Source organism: Nesoenas mayeri, assembly GCF_963082525.1.
Source record: "Nesoenas mayeri genome assembly, chromosome: 6".
Taxonomy (NCBI): domain Eukaryota; kingdom Metazoa; phylum Chordata; class Aves; order Columbiformes; family Columbidae; genus Nesoenas; species Nesoenas mayeri.
This window is the reverse complement of record NC_137545.1, coordinates 44,252,285-44,268,567: the sequence shown is the minus strand read 5'-3', so window position 1 is coordinate 44,268,567 and position 16,283 is coordinate 44,252,285. Positions and strand designations below refer to the sequence as shown.

Here is a 16,283-nt window from a genome sequence, read left to right as displayed (position 1 = left end):
GGGCTGCGTCTCAGTACACCAGTCAATTTGTACATGTTTTTAAACATACGAGTATTGTTAAATACTGGCAGAGCAAATATGTCCGAAAAGGGAGTCCACAGAAACTTTACCAAATGAAGCTATTACAGGAGACTTTTGATTTATTTTTTTTTTAAACAAATTAGTGAAAAGTTATGTATGTCTGGAATCTGAAACTTTGTAAAAAGGAATAATTGGCACCCAAAAGTATATTTGTGTGGTAGGTTTTTTATATTTGTTCTGTTCTGCATGAAAGTTACTGCACAGTTCAGAAATGAAATACGTCTGCTCCCTTAAGGCTGTTAAAATACTGTGGCCACTGAAACGTGAGCAGCGGCTCCGCAGGGCCGCGCCGGCTCGCCTCGTGCTGGCGGAGCGCTGAGCAGGCATGCTGAGCGCTGAGCAGGCGTGCTGAGTGATCCGCTGCAACAAGAGGTGTACAGCGCTGAGCAGGCGTGCTGAGCGATCCGCTGCAACAAGAGGTGTACAGCGCTGAGCAGGCGTGCTGAGCGATCCGCTGCAACAAGAGGTGTACAGCGCTGAGCAGGCGTGCTGAGCTATCCGCTGCAACAAGAGGTGTACAGCGCTGAGCAGGCGTGCTGTGCGGGAGCTATCCGCTGCAACGGGTGCGAGCCGCGGGAACAAGAAGTATATGTGTATAAACTTGGTCATTTTAAAAAATATAAAACTAATATTATTGTCTCAAGATTTTTAAAAAGAAATTACTTTCTTCCCCATGTAGGAAAAAATCAAGCGAATCCAGCAAATCAGAATGGAGAAAGAACTTCGAGCTCAGCAAATTTTAGAGGTAAAAATAATGGCTCAAATACCATTTTTGTGTTGCCATTTTAAAGAATGTTGTATTTTCACAGTCACACGTGCCGCTAGGTGCGTAACTAAATCTAACAGCTCTAACAAGCTGGCCTTCCAGAGCCTAGCTCAAAAACAGGCCTTACAATATTCTTCTTAAAAAATCCATATTACTGCATCCCCAGTCTTGCCGTGTTCACTTGATTTCCCAACTCTCCACACGAATGGTTTTATATTTGCTAAAGTTAAAGTTAACAGCATAACTATTCCTTTGTGAGAAAATAAGTTTGCAATAGAAGGATGTTAAAGCAGCATCACGCTCTGCTCTTTATGAAGTGCAGTGGTTTGAAGTACTGAGCTTTCCTCTGTGCTAGAATATACGGGTGTACTACCCTGATTTCTAGTATAATAGCAGGGATAGCTGGTTTTCAAGGCTCCATTCTTGGAAAAATTAATGGTAATCTCTTTGCCATGTATATGTTATGGTTTCTCTGTATACTTACTGTCTTAATTATAGTAGCCAGGTGAAGCAATTTTGAGTGGGACTTGACATTCTGACTTAATTTTTAAAAAGGAAATGAATTGTGAATTGGTTATGAAAGCTGCTTTGGGGAAGACGTCTGTCGCAATGTACACAATATGTGATGATGTTTTGAACTTTTGAAGGCATGTAACTTGATTTCTAGTCAGATTGTTTTCAAGGTGTGATGGTGCTGTTGTGTGACCTGTTTTGCATGCACAGGCAAAAAAGAAAAAGAAGGAAGAAGCAGCAAATGCCAAATTATTGGAGGCCGAAAAGCGAATAAAGGTTAGTTTAGAGGAGCTCCAAAACAAGAACTGTGTTATTGTGCATAATATATGTTCATGTGTAAAGGCAGTACATTTGGAAGAGTATTAATTGATAATGAAATTGTAAATATGGCATATGAATAATGTGTACATATGTTTATATAAATACATGGAGCATAAACAGAGAAGCATGTGTTTGTATGACATACGCAAACACAAACATACCTGCATTCATATAGACACACGTGAATATAGAGATAGACAGTAATTTTTTGTGTGCCATTACCTGAGTTTTGCTCGTACGACGCTTGGTTTGTATAACGTGAAAACCTCGTGCAAGAACATAATTCACAATGTACTTTTAAGCACAATTTAGCAGAAACCTCTGTTGCTTCTCAGCAAGCGTAGTGTTTTCTAGCCCGCGCGTAGCCAGAGCTGCAGAACTCTTACAAATGTTGGAAAGTGCAGTTTCTGTGTTTACTCCTGTCACTGCTGTAGCATTCTTGGTGTATTTTAACACGGAACTCCCAGCTCAGTAGACTGGCTGTCACGTATACCATCTGTACTTCTCTGTCGTCCGTTTATGGTGGGCAAGGAAGTAAGAATTTAATTTAGATGTGCTGTTTAGTGTGGCAAAAGTGTAAGGAAATGGCTCAGTAAGTGCTGATGGCTGTTTTAACTGCGTTGTTGTTGTTGTGTTCAAGGAGAAGGAGATGCGAAGGCAGCAAGCTGTTCTGCTGAAGCACCAGGTTGGTGAACCTCAGCTGGCCCAGCAGGCAGGGTGCCAGTTGTCAGCTGCCGTGACGCTGGGGGGGGGTCCTTTCAGATATGCCCTTTTAAAATTTCTGGGTTTGATTCCTGCACAAATTTTCTTTCACCTTATGATTTGTTGCTTTGCTTTGGTATTGGGGTCTTTTGGGGGATTATAAAGTGGTTTTATGACTTTGTGATTTCTGTTTCATAATGTTGTGCCAACTCTTTCTACCAGGAGTTGGAGAGGCATAGACTAGATATGGTATGGGTATGTTTATTTTTGTACATCTAACACCGCATTGTGATTTGGTTGTGATATGGTTGTCATAGCAATGCATAAAATGTAGCACTGGCTGCTGTCATATTACATACTGCTGCATGGCTTTACAGCACAGTGCATTGCATACATCTGCTTGTCTCGTCTCTTCAGGAAAAAAGGCATGTTTTGAACACGTGTATAAATTGAACGTGTCAATGAATACACGAGCTTTTTAACGAGAAGTCTATGTTACTGATGTCCCCATAGAAACTGCACTACTCTATAAAATCTGGGAATAATTAATGCAAAATTAATAGGTAATCACTTAGATAATTTTTGCAAGCCTTGTCCCATTCACTGGGAATGAATCCAGGCATTTTAAATACAATTTGAATTAACCTCTTTTAGAAATCAGGATGATGTCTTTTGTAGGTTTGTAAGGTACTGAGGAAATTAGCTGTAAGTCAGTCCTAAATATGTCACGTCACAAGTGTAGAGTGAAACACTGAATGTGACCCTGGCCTCGCTGGAGTAGATGATGAAATTCTCGTAGCCTTTTCTGGGCCGAGATTTACTCTGCAGCTTTTAAGGCAGCAATCCCATATGTAACGCTCTAGAATGCGGCTCCTCCATGCATTCAAAGTTAGCGACATAATTTATTGAGGGACCGGCATCAGTAAACGCAGGTGTTGTTGCGTATGTATATGCGCCACCACTAGCCTGATTAGAACTGATCTAGAGCTCAGAAAATTAATCATGAATTTGTTGCTTGGTTACAAAAATGTGAATATTTGCGATGTCTGAAAATGACCAGTTGAAAATTTCTGCCGAATTGGCTATTGAAGAAGTAAATTACAAGTTGTGTGATAGCAGATGTAAGGTAACTGACCTGTTCCAGCCAACCATTATGCTTTTTGTTCTGCCAGCTTATGAAGGAGCATCACAACTGCCCATAAGTAAATCTGTATGCTTCTTTTTTACACTGTCTCCATGTTCATTCCTTTACCTTTTTGCTTTTGATTGTTCTTGTATTTGCTTTCTAAACCTGAACTAAAACATGCACAGACTTGGCCATTCTTGTCCTATATTTAGTATTTACTGTGACTTGTCTATTAATGCTAAATTTGTTACTCAGCTTCTTTACTGATTTGGAAATGTGGATTAGTTCTGTTCTAATCTTACCTGCTTCAATAGGAACGAGAAAGGAGAAGGCAACACATGATGCTTATGAAGGCCATGGAAGCACGGAAAAAAGCAGAAGTGAGTACCAGCCTCGGCAGGTTTGAGTTGTCACGGTTTGTTGTGCGGTGACCTGGACAAGAGCAGCGTCTTTCGTGTCCCGGTTGTGTGGTGCAGCTGCAGCAGCAGGTCTCCAGCGCGGGCAGAGTTCTTTGCCTCCTAGGCGCAGTGTCCCAGCTCGGGGTCCGGTGGCCCCAGGGCCCGGCATGGGTGTTGAACACAGAGGCGCAGAAGGCATTAAACCTCTCTGCTTTTCTCTGTGCTCCTGTGTGTGAGGCGACTGACCTCACCAAGTGACAAACCGGCGTTACCTCTGATCCTCCTTTTGCTCTTAGCATACTTGAGCAACTCCTTTTGTTGTCCTCCACAGTACAATCCAGCTTGAACTCTAAGTGAGCTTTGGCCACACTAATTTTCTCCCTGCAGTGGCGAACAGCATCCCGTGTAAGGAAACAAGCCAGGGGTATTTTGTGTCTTAAAGTTACTGCTTTTGTGTGCTGCTTTAGTGTGACTTTCCATACACGACTTACGCTGGTAAAGGGAGGAAGCCGTGAATGAGCAGCGTGCCTCTCACGCGGGCGTCGCAGCGGCGAGGGCCCGTGCGGGTGCAGAGGCGCTGGCGCAGCGGTGCTGGCGCAGCGGCGCGGGCGCAGCAGTGCTGGCGCAGAGGCGCAGTGGTGCCGGCGCAGCGGCGCGGGCGCAGAGGACGCAGCGCAGAGGTGCGGGCGCAGCGGTGCGGGCGCAGCGGTGCGGGCGCAGCGGTGCGGGCGCAGCGGTGCTGGCGCAGCGGTGCGGGCGCAGCGGTGCTGGCGCAGCGGTGCGGGCGCAGCGGTGCTGGCGCAGCGGTGCCGGCGCAGAGGTGCGGGCGCAGCGGCGCCGGCGCAGTGGTGTGGGTGCAGCGGTGCCGGCGCAGCGGCGCTGGCGCAGAGGTGCGGGCGCAGCGGTGCCGGCGCAGCGGTGCCGGCGCAGAGGTGCGGGTGCAGCGGTGCCGGCGCAGCGGCGCTGGCGCGGCCGTGGAGCAGCAGCTGGGCGCGTGAGCGGCTCTGCGCGTGTGGCGTTTTTTACCGTACTTCCACTCGGCCATCGTTCTGAAATCGCACTCCACAGTGTAAACGTACTCAGCGTCCATTTCTGCGTAGACAGGAGAGAAAAAGCAGAATCTTAGATTTGCTCACAAATTCAATGTTTCTGTTCTGTTTCTGTAGCTTCTCCCTTCCCTTTGCTTGAATACAGGTTCCTTAATTGCTGTGGTAATTACTAAGATTGCATAAGTAGTGCTTTTCAGATTCTTAGATTGTTCCATTGTAAGTAAAATACGTGGGGTTTATTTTCTGCCTTTTAAATTCTATTTAAGGAAAAAGAACGGTTAAAACAAGAGAAACGCGATGAAAAAAGATTAAATAAAGAACGTAAACTGGAACAGCGAAGACTGGAATTGGAAATGGCAAAGGAGCTGAAGAAGCCTAATGAAGATATGTGCTTGGCAGACCAGAAGGTAGTCATAATAGTGAAAACTTCTCTTGCTTCTTGTTTCTGTGTTTTGCTGTTGTGGAAATGACTCTTTTCTTGCAGCCACTCCCAAAGCATTCGAGCTTTGGTCTAGATAGTTAGATAACTATTTGAAATATGTACAAATTCAAGACACTATGAACACTGAAGTAGCATATATTTAGTTAATTAAAAGCATTTTGTTTAGAAGTGGCCTGCTTCCCAAAAAGCACTTGCATGTTTGCTTCAAAAAATGCGATAACTCTGAGTTACTTTGACAGCAGGGATACGTGTCGTGTTTCAGTACACAGGTGCTAGGTAGAGCTTTTCTCGTTGTGCAGCTGCGACTCAAGAAGGTGACTCTCCCAGCCTCCCGTGTTCTAGTTGTTGTCCCTCAGGACTCGCTCCAGCTCAGGTTCCAGCCGCTCTCTTCCAGAGAGTTCCCCTCCCTATGTCTCCCAAATATTTTTACACCACCTCCTGTAGTATTTTGGCTCAGAATAGGGCGTGAGAGCGTCTCCTGGCCAAAAGGTGTTTATTAATCTCCTGCCTCATGTAACATGTGAAAAGGTAATTGTGCTTCAGGTTTAAATGTACTGGATGGGACGGGGGGGTCAGCTTCCCTACAGTCTTTACCTTCTAGTGTTGCCATGCTGTAGGTCCCGTGGAAACATCCGCAAGTTTCCCCAGCTAGTATCATGAGAACGTTCTTCTGAAATACTCTGCTGAATCTTTCATTGCTTTTCTCGGCTTTCCAGCCTCTGCCCGAGCTGCCTCGCATCCCAGGCCTCGTTCTTGGTGGCAGCGCGTTCTCAGACTGCCTCATGGTAGTGCAGTTCCTGCGGAACTTTGGCAAAGTTCTTGGCTTTGATGTGAACGTGGATGTCCCTTCCCTGAGCGTCCTTCAGGAGGGTTTGCTGAACGTAGGGGACAGCATGGGAGAAGTACAGGACTTACTGGTAAAGCTCGTCTCTGCAGCTGTCTGTGATCCAGGACTCGTTACAGGATGCAAGGTAAACAAAAAACCCCGTAGTAAACACCCCGTATTTCTGAATGCGTTTTTCTTAACGTGCCTTTGACACCTCTCTGATTTGGATTTCAGTTCTCTTTCCTAACTCTGCTCTTCAGTCTCACTCTTCTCATGTCATTCCAAGACTTTCTGTGCCCTGTCAGCCTTCCCGTTTTCCAGAAGGGTTATATTTCTGGGCAGCTTCCGTGGCCTCCCGCGTGTTCGCTGGAACCTCGTGTGCGGCACTGAGGCACTGCCACACGTCATTCAACTCTTGCTTTTTCCTCCTTTCATTCTCACCCCGTGTTGTACTCAGTGAATCTTGCCATTTCTTTCTCCAAAGTCTGCTCTGTACGTCACTTCATCAAAACTCTGATTCATTCATAATTCTCTTTCTTATATAATTCTTTTTCAAGCCAAAATATCCCTTTTCTATTCTAGAACTGCACAGAGCATGATTGTTCAAAACAATATTCACCAGGTTCTAGCTGGACCATGTATTTTTCATTTAGCCGATTTTGTGAATATTATCTCTGTTCTTAAAAACTTAGAGGTGAAGACATTCTAAGTTGCTACTCTGTTCAATGTTCACATTTGAATAGTTTTAAAGAAAAATCGTGATGAAAGCCCTTGCGTAAAAATGAAACCAAACCCACTTCATCATTTTATAGTCAATAATATAGCCTGCAGAGGAAAATAATATTTTAAAATGTGATTGGTCAGAATGTCTTCATTCTTTTTAGGCTAAAACTATTCTTGGGGAACACTTACTGAACGTTGGTATCAATCGCGACAACGTGTCCGAGATTCTGCAGCTCTTCATGGAGGCTCACTGCGGGCAGACGGAGCTCACGGAGAGCCTGAAGACGAGAGCTTTCCAGGCGCACACGCCAGCTCAGAAAGCATCAGTACTTGCTTTTCTTGTCAACGAGTTAGCGTGCAGCAAGAGCGTAGTGAGGTAAGGGCTCTTCCCAGACAGGTGTGTAAAAATACAAGTATAACAAAGTTACAGTTCAGAAATACCGTATACACTGTGTTCTGTGACAGGAGAATTCTTGATATACCTATAATGAAAGCTGAAATTGGTTACGTTACTGCCTCTTACCTTTATGTACTTGTGATACGATGGAAGAGTAGAAGTTTCCATGTTTGGTCTCTAGGTTTGTTTTCAAGCGTTATGCTATTGCAGGTGACCAACTCTTAAGTCAGATTTGTAGAAATGATCATTCAGAACTGGAGATTCTATATCTACATCATAGAAGCAACTCTAACCTGCTGAACTGTTGGGGCTGGGCTGTTTCAGAAGTGGGCTTACGTGGCCGCTGTACCGAAGCACTTTGGGTCTGCAGTTTCTGCAGCGAAGGGTAGAGGTCGATTGGCAGGTCCCGTGGCTCCCGGTGGGAACAGCACAGACGGGCCGGCGGCCGGTCTGTCTCCAGCGCAGGGCAGATACCTCTGGCAGCTCGACGTTGAGCTGGGGCTCTGGAGGGGAGTGTGACATTGTTCGAATGCCGTGGTTCTTGTGGAAGGAAAGCTCCCCTGGTACTGTGCATAGCGGCAGCCTGGCCGAGGAGCAGGACAGGACGGCAGTGCCGCGACAGGGCTCCTTGTGCTGGGGTTTCTTGGCTTTAGCACAGGTTGTTTTGAATTGCAAACGTCTCTCTGAGATAGTTCTTTGAGGCAAAGTATCTGTATGTAAATATCTGTCAGAAAAATCATGTAAGTTCACAGTTAATGGATTATTTTGTCTTTGACAGTGAAATTGATAAAAACATTGACTATATGTCAAACTTAAGGAGAGATAAATGGATGGTTGAAGGCAAACTTCGGAAGTAAGTTTTGTTTCCTTAACTATTACAATATATTGCTTTTTTGCATTTATTCAGATGTGTTGCTATATAGACAATTGGTTCTAAGGACAAATTTAGCTGATACAGTGACAGGTTTACCAAGAAGTCAGTAACTGACCTGCTTAACAAAGCCGTTTGTGGATTTAGAATGGCGCAGCACCAGTCTGCTGCAATCTGCTGAAGATGCATGAGGTTCGGAGGATTGGTGTCCCTCAAAACTGGAACACAGTCAAGGCCATTTTTGTATGCTTTGCAAGAAAGTAGTTTTTTTTTTAATTGAAGTGTTACAGAAGCTGTCAAATTGCCATTGACATTATCAAAGTCAATTTGGACCTACCATAATTACCAGTGTTCATTCTGAAAGGTGGTTTAAGAAGACGTGATTTTCATACAATTACCAATAGAATTTTGCTAATTTGTATGATGTTATCTTAGTGTTTCCCATCTGTATGTTGCATTGTTCCCTATAGCTAGGCATCGTGTGTAGAATGCAAACTTTAAGATATTTTTTATATTTTTATTTAAGGTAAAATTGGAACTTTTAAAGGGTTTTCAGTTTCATATCAACTGTTCTCCCATTCTACAAGACAAAATTCCATACAGCAAGCGTAATGGCTCCAACTACCAGGAAGCTCGAAGGCATAAAGTTCATGAATCACAGGGGGTAAAATACATAGCCAGACTCTACTTTCTTTCTTTTCCTTAGTCATCTTTACCTCTTGCTAGGAATGGTGACTCCTTTCTTCGCCCTTGCTCAAGGTACTTGTGTTTCTAATGATGTGTCTCCCTTTTTTCCCTTTAATTTATCTCAGAAGGAAGAAGGAAGGAAGTAAAGAAGGACGACGAGGGAGGTAGATGAAAAAATTAGACCAGTAAAAAGCAATTACCTACTCATACTGCAGATCCCAGTCTGCACAGGGTTAATATATTTTATCTTTTAGGACAATCCAAATGCCTTTTCCTGTCTTCATCTGTATCCCTTCTATGGGATATAGTTTAAAAAGCGTTACCGGAGTTCTGATGTAGCCAAGTGCCTGTTAGTGGAATGGGGCCCTTTCTGTCCTTGTCTCCTTGGGGCTGCTTGGTCTTTTTCTCCCTCCATCAAACTGTAAGTACTGGTAGATGCAGGATCCTTCCTTTTCCTCGCGATCTTTCTTCTCTTCCCTTCCACATAGCGCACACAGTACCTGCAGTCTCCGGCCCCTCTACAGTCGTTGCTATTGCTCCTGTTTCCCCTCATCTGGAGTTCAGGTTCCAATAGCGCTGTCCCTATTTTTGCGCATCAGTAGCGCGCGAGTGCTCAGAAACCTTATTCTTTCACTTCTTTGAATTCTCTGAACTTGCTTCATCTCTCTCTGTTTTTCTCTCTTCTTAGAAGAGCCTTTTTGATCAATTTTAAACTACGTTTTCTTCTTTATTATATCAGTTGGCATTTTTCATAAAGTCTTACAAGTGTTCTGGGGCTTCTCTGAACAGAAATCTGTCCATTTCAGTTTGCTGTTTGATGTTTCTTTCTGCTCCAGACTTCATTCTTGTACATGTTGTCTTCCCCATCCATTTCGAAGCTCAGTCTGGTTGTTAAGCATCCCAGCCCCAGTTTTGCACAGGAATACCTGGTTTCTTGGCTGCCCGCGGTGTGATCAGTGGACGTGTGCTCTTCCTGTGCACACAGACCTGTGTGTGACGCTCACCACAAGCCCATTGTGCCTGGGAAGCACATAGTGGTACAATAACGATGCTGAGGGGTGAGTTTATTTAATCTCAGCCTGGTTCACCAGTGTTTGCTGTGGTAGATCTTCACAGCACTGTGTCCAGACTGCCTCGACATACATGCAGGTGGGATGAGAAAAGGGGCTACTTGTGCCACATCTTCACTAAGTGGTTTTTTATGCTTACGTTCTCACTTTTTATGAATCACCTCAACTGGGTATTGGGGGGAGGGGGAAGGAGGGCCAAAAATATAATATGAAACCTGTAAGGTATAGAAGTCAACATTAAAATCCCAGGTTGGAAAAGGGAATCATGTATAAAAGCCCATAGGGATGCTTTATTTTTGTAATGGCCTCTTAAGGATATTGAACAAAATTCCTTTATACGTATAATATTCATGGTTGGAAAGTGACTTGTGAGGTGCTTGGACTGTTCCTGCTGGGCTGGCTGTCAGTGAGAGGCTGCATCTGATTCCTTCTCTGTCACATTTAGATGTGAATCTTGACACTAATGACCGTTTTTGTAAAGGCACCTGTCTTAAATCGATTCTTCTCCCCGTGCCTTCTGTATCACAGCTGCAGTCAGAGGACTCTCTCGCCTGAAGATGATTCAGCTGGTTTTCAACTAGATAATCAGAATCTCAGTATCTCTTTCTCCGTTAAATGTCTTCTCCCTGGCGTGTCTTTTGTAGCTTGGTCAATATGAAAGGGAATAAAAATGACATAAATCAGCTGAAGGATCAGGTAATACCTGTTTCTGTACAAGACTCGGAACACTGCAGAGCAGGGTTTGTCACAATGTTCCTTTTACCGAGCCAGTATGACGGCATGCCCCGTGTAAGCTCGTGTACTTCCAGGGAGGCCACGTCGGGTGCAAATGACGGCGTGCAGAGCAGCGGTACGAGAGCGGGGGTTACAGCCCGTGTTTGAGCAGCAGCTGCTGATGCTGATTTGGGAAACTTCCATATTTCGAGACCCAAGCTGAAGTATGTTAAATGTGCGATGTTTAGAATTCCCTTGCCTTGCTACTCCTTAATATTCATGTGCAAAGTTATGAGGAAGGCATGAAAATTAAGTCAAAAGGTGGATTTTCCTTCTGCGGTCTAGTAAAAATTAGAGATTAGATTAGAGCAGGCTTAAGTGACACATCTGGTTGTCGGATGGGCCGCCCACTCTTTCCACCGGCCAACAGGCTCTAGAATTCCCTCGGCAGCTGCAGATGTTGTTTGGTGTACGCCTGGAAGTGAGAAAGATGGGAGGGTTTTCTGGGCGCAGGTTTTCCCCTCTGGTGAGCCGTGTGCGTGGGGAGCAGCGGGAAACTGGCGCTGCCTCTGGAAACACCCGAGCGTTTACAAAGCTTTGTTCTCACTGGTTTCTTCCTCTGCGCTCCCTGGGGTGCAGGCTCGCGCTTGTGATGCTGCCCAAGAGCATCTCTGCTCCATTCCCGCCCCTCTGAGTTGTGTCGCGCGGGCGTCTTCCAGCGCTTGGCCGCGGTAGATCTCTGGGTTTGCTTTCACCAAAAGGAGACTTTTGGGCTGCTTCTCTTAGGTTGTACGGAAGAGGTGTCTGCTGGTTGTTGAACTCAGCCTGCCAGCCTTACTACGGAATGGTCTTCAAGGTGGTCTCAGTCTTACTTGTCTGTAGAAGCGCCCAGTCATGCGGGTGCCAGTCCAGTCACTGACTAGTGGCTTTGCCGGACAGTTAATTCCTGTGCGTCGGCCGAATTTCCAGTCCGGATGAACAGGATTTGATAGTTTGAAGTTGTTCTTATAAAAAAGGACTTTTTTCTAACAGACTCAATTGGGTGGCACCCTGGAGCAGGATGGATGCTCGGGGAGATGAAGGCTTTTTGCACCAGACCTGAAAATGTTACTCGCTTCCAAATTCACCAGACAGCTCGACAAGTATTTTATATTTAAAAAAAAAAAAATCACTAAAGTAACAAAAAATCCATTTATATTGGAAAGATAAAAGTATAAAACTGTCTAAATTCTCCAGTTGATTCACCACTGCAGCAAAAAAAAAAGGCAATAAGAAACCAAACCAAACAGAACCCCAGACCAACCCACTAAACAAACAAAACAAGGCCACCCCCCCAAACCAAACCAAACCAAACCACAGCCGGACTGTTCTTGAGCGGACAGAAGGTCCCTTGATGACATATCACTAATGGTCCTTTTAAAGCGCTGCTCCCAGTACCAGCTCCGTGGGCCTGTGCTGTGCAGTCCTGGCTTTGCTGAGCCGCGCTTTCCAAGGCCCACACGTGCGTCCTGTGCCCAGAGCCGGTTCTCGTGCAGCACTCCAGACCTGTAGGCACTTGCTGTATGGAATCTTGTTTTGTAGGATGGGAAGAGAGAGAAGTACGGCAAGGAAGAATTACGTACTGGTAATTGTGTTTGTCGTTACCGTTCTACTTTTCCCATCCTACCTTCTTCCAGTCATCTCTTACAAAAATCTCTTGTCTTTTCTACCCGTTTGTGAATCTCTTCTAAGTCAGTTGCATTTTCGGTCTGCGTTGTAAGTGACTGGGTAGGCCTGGCTATTGATACCTCCTGTGATTCAGCATGTTTGCCTGCCAGCTCCCTGATAGGCTGGAACTGTAATTGTTGCTGTGTGGAATCTTGTCTTATAGGGTTTTATAGAAGAAGAAGGTCTACTACAACCATAATTACTGGTATGTAAGTTTCCCTTTTCTTTCATAAAAGGAAAAATGAGAGTTTGATTGAGTAATCTCCTGGTAGTTTAGGTAGTTAAGATTTCTCAGAAAAGAAAGCATGTCCTAGAATAAAAAGATCAGCAAAAGAACTAGAGTCAAATGATATGTAATCGATTAAAAATGCATACAGATCTGAAATGGAGATAAAACCTTGCTGTTGCCACACAAATGTAAATAATATCACTCTTCCAAGTAAAGATTTTTGCCCTTTTCCCCCACCTCAGACACAGGTATTTTATGATTGTGTTCTTAAATGCATAAAACAAAAGATGAAGAAGTCGAAATGGTTCTTTCTTCTAGTTGTTTTTCCTGACTTTTCAAAGTCCCTCTTGCGTTTCATTTCTGCTGAACAGTTACTCAATAAAATTCACCTGGGAGAAAACAGAAGTTCTGTTCATAACTGAGTTAGAGGCTTAAGGGGCTTTACAACCTGAATTTTTCTTCTTGACTAATGGCACTAATATTGAGCAAATGCAATGTCGTATTAGAACAGAAGAGCTCATCTGAATCTAAATGTGCGGTTTGCTTCCGGTCACGTGGGCGGACAGACGCGCTGCGGCATTGCGCCCCACGGTTGCACCCCCGTTGTGTTTCAGGCTGCGGATCATCCACGCCAAGAAGACGGGCAGGCGGGAGGCGGCGGGCGGCGGCGAGGAGCAGCACGCGCTGGGCGCGCCCGCGCCGGGCCGCAGGCGCCGCAGGAAGGGCGACAGCGACTATGACGATGATGACGATGACGACAGCGATGACCAGGCAGATGAGGATGATGAGGATGAAGAGGACAAGGAAGATAAAAAAGGAAAGAAGACAGAAGTTTGCGAGGATGAGGTGAGGGACTTTAAGTATAGTGGAGCTTGATTAACTTAGAAGTTACAACTTGTTTTCCTTCTGTTTCTCTGCAATATGGCACTCTTCTCCCAAACTCCCACAGTAAAATGAAGGAAGAGTAACTTACCTCCAATATTTAAATTTTTTTGTAATAAGTTCCTTTTCCAGAGTATTTTTTAATAACTGTTGTACTATGGTGTGGGGTTTTTCTGCTTACTTGTTTTGACTTATTCTTAATTTCTCTAAAATTCTGAAAGATGGTACCAGATCCAGAGAATGGAAGCTTTGTTAGCAAATGAGCATAACTGTAGTTTTCTCTTGGAGGAGAATGAAGGTCGTTTATTAGTTAACAAAACACTAATGAAGTGTAAAGTTACATTTAACGTTAACCATTACAAAGCTTGCCATGATCTTCTGGTGTGTTTCTTTGTAAGTGCTCTGGGTGGTCAGTTCTGACTGCACTTTGCCTCAGGATGGTGGGTCTCACCAGTCAGTACCAGGCAGGGTACAGGAGGGATCTGTGAAGCAGTTCAGCCTGTTGAGCTGAAGTGATCTCAAGAGTCAAAAGAGTTTTTACAAGAAGTGCCACAGCCCCGTACAATTCTCTGTACAGCTCTGGGGTTCTCTGCTGGATGAAACCTGATAGAAGAAACAAGCAACACCCAGTACATCCTTGTAGCACACGGGAAACGAGCCATCTGTGCAAAGTTACGGGTGCTCACAGTGGAGCTTACGGTGCTGTGGACACGGCCACTTGAACAGTGCGTGTACACAGCGTGACGTGGGAACTCAGATCTGTTCAGACAGTTCTCATTAGAACCCCAGCTAGTTTCTAGGGTAAGAACAGCCCCTTGTGCTGTTTTTCTTTTTCCCTTTACTACAATCTCCTGTTTTGGTGCACTAGACATTTCATAGACTAGAGTCCTGTAACTCCTGTAGGAGACGGGTACAAAAGAAGTTCCGCTGCATTCGTGCTGTATGTTGTATCTCACACGGCTGCGCTCTGCTGTACCTGGACAGAGCCAGGAAACATGAGACCTCTATCTAACGGTGCAGGTGACTGGGAGCTCCTAGGATTTGGTTGTATTCAAGACTTTCCTGAACTAAATTAGAAGTCTCTTTGTGGAAATGACTCTCACTTTTAAAGGGTGTCAAGAAGAAGGGAACTATAGTTTAATCATGGGTGCATTCCTCTCAAAAAACAGCAGGATTAATGCTGGAACCTTTGCAGCAGACTTGTACTTTAAAGGAGCTCTGCAATTTCTTGTAGATACGGAAACTGGGCCCCTCAGTTCCAGCAGGACAGGGAACTGCTGCAGAGAGTCCAGCGCAGCCACCAAGATGCTGCAGGGAGTGGAGCATCTCCCGTGTGAGGAAAGGCTGAGGGAGCTGGGGCTCTGGAGCTGGACAAGAGGACACTGAGGGGGGACTCATTCCTGGGGATCAATATGGAAAGGGGCAGTGTCAGGAGGATGGAGCCAGGCTCTGCTGATGACAACCAGTGACAGGACAAGGGGCAGTGGGTGCAAACTGGAACACAGGAGGTTCCACTGAAATATGAGAAGCAACTTGTTGGGGTGAGGGTGGCAGAGCCTGGCCCAGGCTGCCCAGGGGGTTGTGGAGTCTCCTTCTGTGCAGACATTCCAACCCGCCTGGACACCTTCCTGTGTAACCTCATCTGGGTGTTCCTGCTCCATGGGGGGACTGCACTGGATGAGCTTCAGAGATCCCTTCCAATCCCAAACATACTGTGATACTGTGGAATAAAATGCAAGTGTGCACCAAACAAAGACTGATTGATAAGATTTTGACAGATTCTGTTATTATTCCATACATGAAGAATGCCTAGAAATGAATTAGAATATCCAAAAGGCTTCATAGAAAACAAAGATTAAATTCCATAGTCATAAGTGTTCATGCACAAACTGAATTATTTCTTCCAGTAAAAGAGTGTTTTCAGCAGACATCTGGCCACAAGCTTTCTCCTTCGTGTGCATCTGGGATGGTTTGGAAAGATTCAAGACACATCTTTTTGCAGCTACATCGTTCCTAGCCAAATATATTAAACAAGCATCAAATCGTAACCTTTTTTACCCTTAGAATTTGCCTCTTATTTTCTGTTACATCTTTTTACTGTAATATTAATAAGATGTGGTAGTATGATTTTATCCTGAAATAACTACAGCCTGACAGTGTGTTTGGTGGTTGTAGGATGATGGGGACCAGACAGCAAGTGTCGATGAGCTAGAGAAGCAGATTGAAAAACTGACAAAGGTGAGAGGTCGTTTGTCTTTGTTATACTACAAATTTGATCATCGCATGCCATGAGTTAAATGTTAACCATCATCTTCAGCGCTCCAACTTAATATCAGTTGAAATAAGAATCTGCCTTTCTTTCATGAAAATATGGAAGATGCTGCTGTTGATGACACCTGAATTGTGAGTTTAGTCTGGTGGCCCTGAGTGGACATGACTCAAAAGATAGTTGGAAAGCTGGTGGCAATATATTTGCACGTCTCAGAATAAAAAGTAATATCATTTTTATCCAGACCTAAATGATATGCTTCTGTTTGTTGATCTTAGAAAGTGATGATAAATTTTGTGTAGGAGAAGCAAGGAATTTTCCATTCTACAAATGGTGGCAGCTCTCATTCACTCTACAGCTGCCTGATTTCTGCAGCTGTGTTCCAGGCAGTGCAGAGAACTCTATCTGCTTCAGATTTTGAACGAAGAAACGATGGAATAGGAAGAGAAACATAAACAGGAAGGAATGCTGTAGATAGGTGTACTCACGGCCCACGTTTTTTCCTATTTG

General features: G+C 44.6%; 1 protein-coding gene across 8 annotated transcripts in view; it reads left to right on the top strand.

The window, feature by feature from the left end:
- The window catches only part of BAZ2B (bromodomain adjacent to zinc finger domain 2B), a 108,502-nt gene that overhangs the window by 77,633 nt on the left and 14,586 nt on the right, over positions 1–16,283 (top strand). For 5 of the 8 annotated variants that reach the window (XM_080346323.1, XM_080346324.1, XM_080346326.1 and 2 more), the window contains 11 exons: positions 761–826; positions 1,571–1,636; positions 2,322–2,366; positions 2,606–2,632; positions 3,824–3,889; positions 5,223–5,363; positions 6,115–6,369; positions 7,109–7,323; positions 8,123–8,197; positions 13,237–13,468; positions 15,680–15,742. In XM_080346323.1, the coding sequence (XP_080202449.1) occupies positions 761–826; positions 1,571–1,636; positions 2,322–2,366; positions 2,606–2,632; positions 3,824–3,889; positions 5,223–5,363; positions 6,115–6,369; positions 7,109–7,323; positions 8,123–8,197; positions 13,237–13,468; positions 15,680–15,742 (1,251 nt within the window). The remainder of the gene's footprint in view (positions 1–760; positions 827–1,570; positions 1,637–2,321; positions 2,367–2,605; positions 2,633–3,823; positions 3,890–5,222; positions 5,364–6,114; positions 6,370–7,108; positions 7,324–8,122; positions 8,198–13,236; positions 13,469–15,679; positions 15,743–16,283) is intronic. The other 3 variants (XM_080346329.1, XM_080346325.1, XM_080346327.1) reach the window with 2 other exon arrangements.